Below are 1,148 nucleotides of genomic sequence, written 5' to 3' on the forward strand. Positions count from 1 at the left end.
CAAAAACACAGAAGTGGGAAAATTCTATTCTTGATTTTGACTGAGGAGGAAACTACCTGCAAGGCTAAATCACGAGTGGGCAATACGACTAAAGCACGGAGGCATGTAACTGCACGAGATGAAAGGATCTGCACAATTGGTAAAGCGTAAGACAAAGTCTTTCCACTTCCTGTTGGAGAGTTAACACAGAGGTCTCTCTCGAAACCACCTGGCCCTATTGTCTCATGCCAAACTGCAAATTGCACCGGAAAAAGTGAAGATATACCCATCTTCCCCAATGCCTTGTTCAACCTAACGCACCAAATGATGCAAAAACAGTTCTTTACTCATCTGAATATCGTAAAGGATGATAAAAATCCAGAACACAGAACAAATTTGGACGGTCTTACTCAATCGTATGCTATCTTACATAATCTTTACACAATGCAATACTAACAAGGAACTGTTTTGTGCAAGCCAGACAAGTTATATATGTTTGTTGTTACCTGGGATCAAGGAAAGGAAGGGTTTCAAGAGGGCAGTTTTCGACATTGCTGACGTCAACCGGAGCTCTCATCCATGGAACAACTGAATTCGTCTCTCTCTCCGCTGGATTCTCTTCATCTCTCCCCATACTCGCTTAAGCGTTTTGTTTCTCTGAAGAATCTCTCCGGCGATGACTAGCAGAGGAGAGCTCAAAGTTGTGACGGTGAGTGAGAAGGTCAGAGAGAGAAGCTTGTCTCTGGACAAACCCAGATACAAGAAATCAGCAGCTTCGTGATTTTTAACGAGTAAAGTAGGTATTGAACGAAGAGAGCTCTAATCAGAATCTAATCAGAATTCCAGAGGAAGAGAGCTCGCCGGAAAATTGAAAGAAGAGAACTAAAACGAAGTCGTTTTAAACAAAATCAAAAACCCTAGGTAAATATTTTTTTTTTTTGTCTATGTTTGGCTAACCAATTTGACTCTGATTCGTTTGAAGAAGGTTTATGATAAGATTTGAGACTGGTACAATCTAAACCGAGAGGAACTCAAATTTCGACACTATAAACGTTTTGTAATACGGGGTTTGACAAGGAAATAATGATTTAGATGCATCAACTAAGTGTTTGACATTGCAAGATGCATGGACTTAAATATCAATGACAACCTTGAAACGATACCTGGTA

General features: G+C 40.2%; 1 protein-coding gene across 1 annotated transcript in view; it reads right to left on the reverse strand.

Moving 5' to 3' along the window:
* The window catches only part of LOC112081951 (DEAD-box ATP-dependent RNA helicase 1-like), a 2,927-nt gene extending 2,036 nt beyond the window's left edge, over nucleotides 1-891 (reverse strand). Inside the window, exons 1-2 of the mRNA XM_024149022.1 lie at nucleotides 486-891; nucleotides 57-291 (exon numbers count right to left, since the gene is read on the reverse strand). Of these exons, the coding sequence (XP_024004790.1) occupies nucleotides 57-291; nucleotides 486-613 (363 nt within the window). The 5' untranslated portion in view covers nucleotides 614-891. The remainder of the gene's footprint in view (nucleotides 1-56; nucleotides 292-485) is intronic.
* Between the last annotated feature and the right edge of the window lie 257 nt (nucleotides 892-1,148).

This window comes from Eutrema salsugineum, unplaced genomic scaffold, assembly GCF_000478725.1.
Source record: "Eutrema salsugineum unplaced genomic scaffold, Eutsalg1_0 scaffold_1, whole genome shotgun sequence".
Taxonomy (NCBI): Eukaryota; Viridiplantae; Streptophyta; class Magnoliopsida; order Brassicales; family Brassicaceae; genus Eutrema; species Eutrema salsugineum.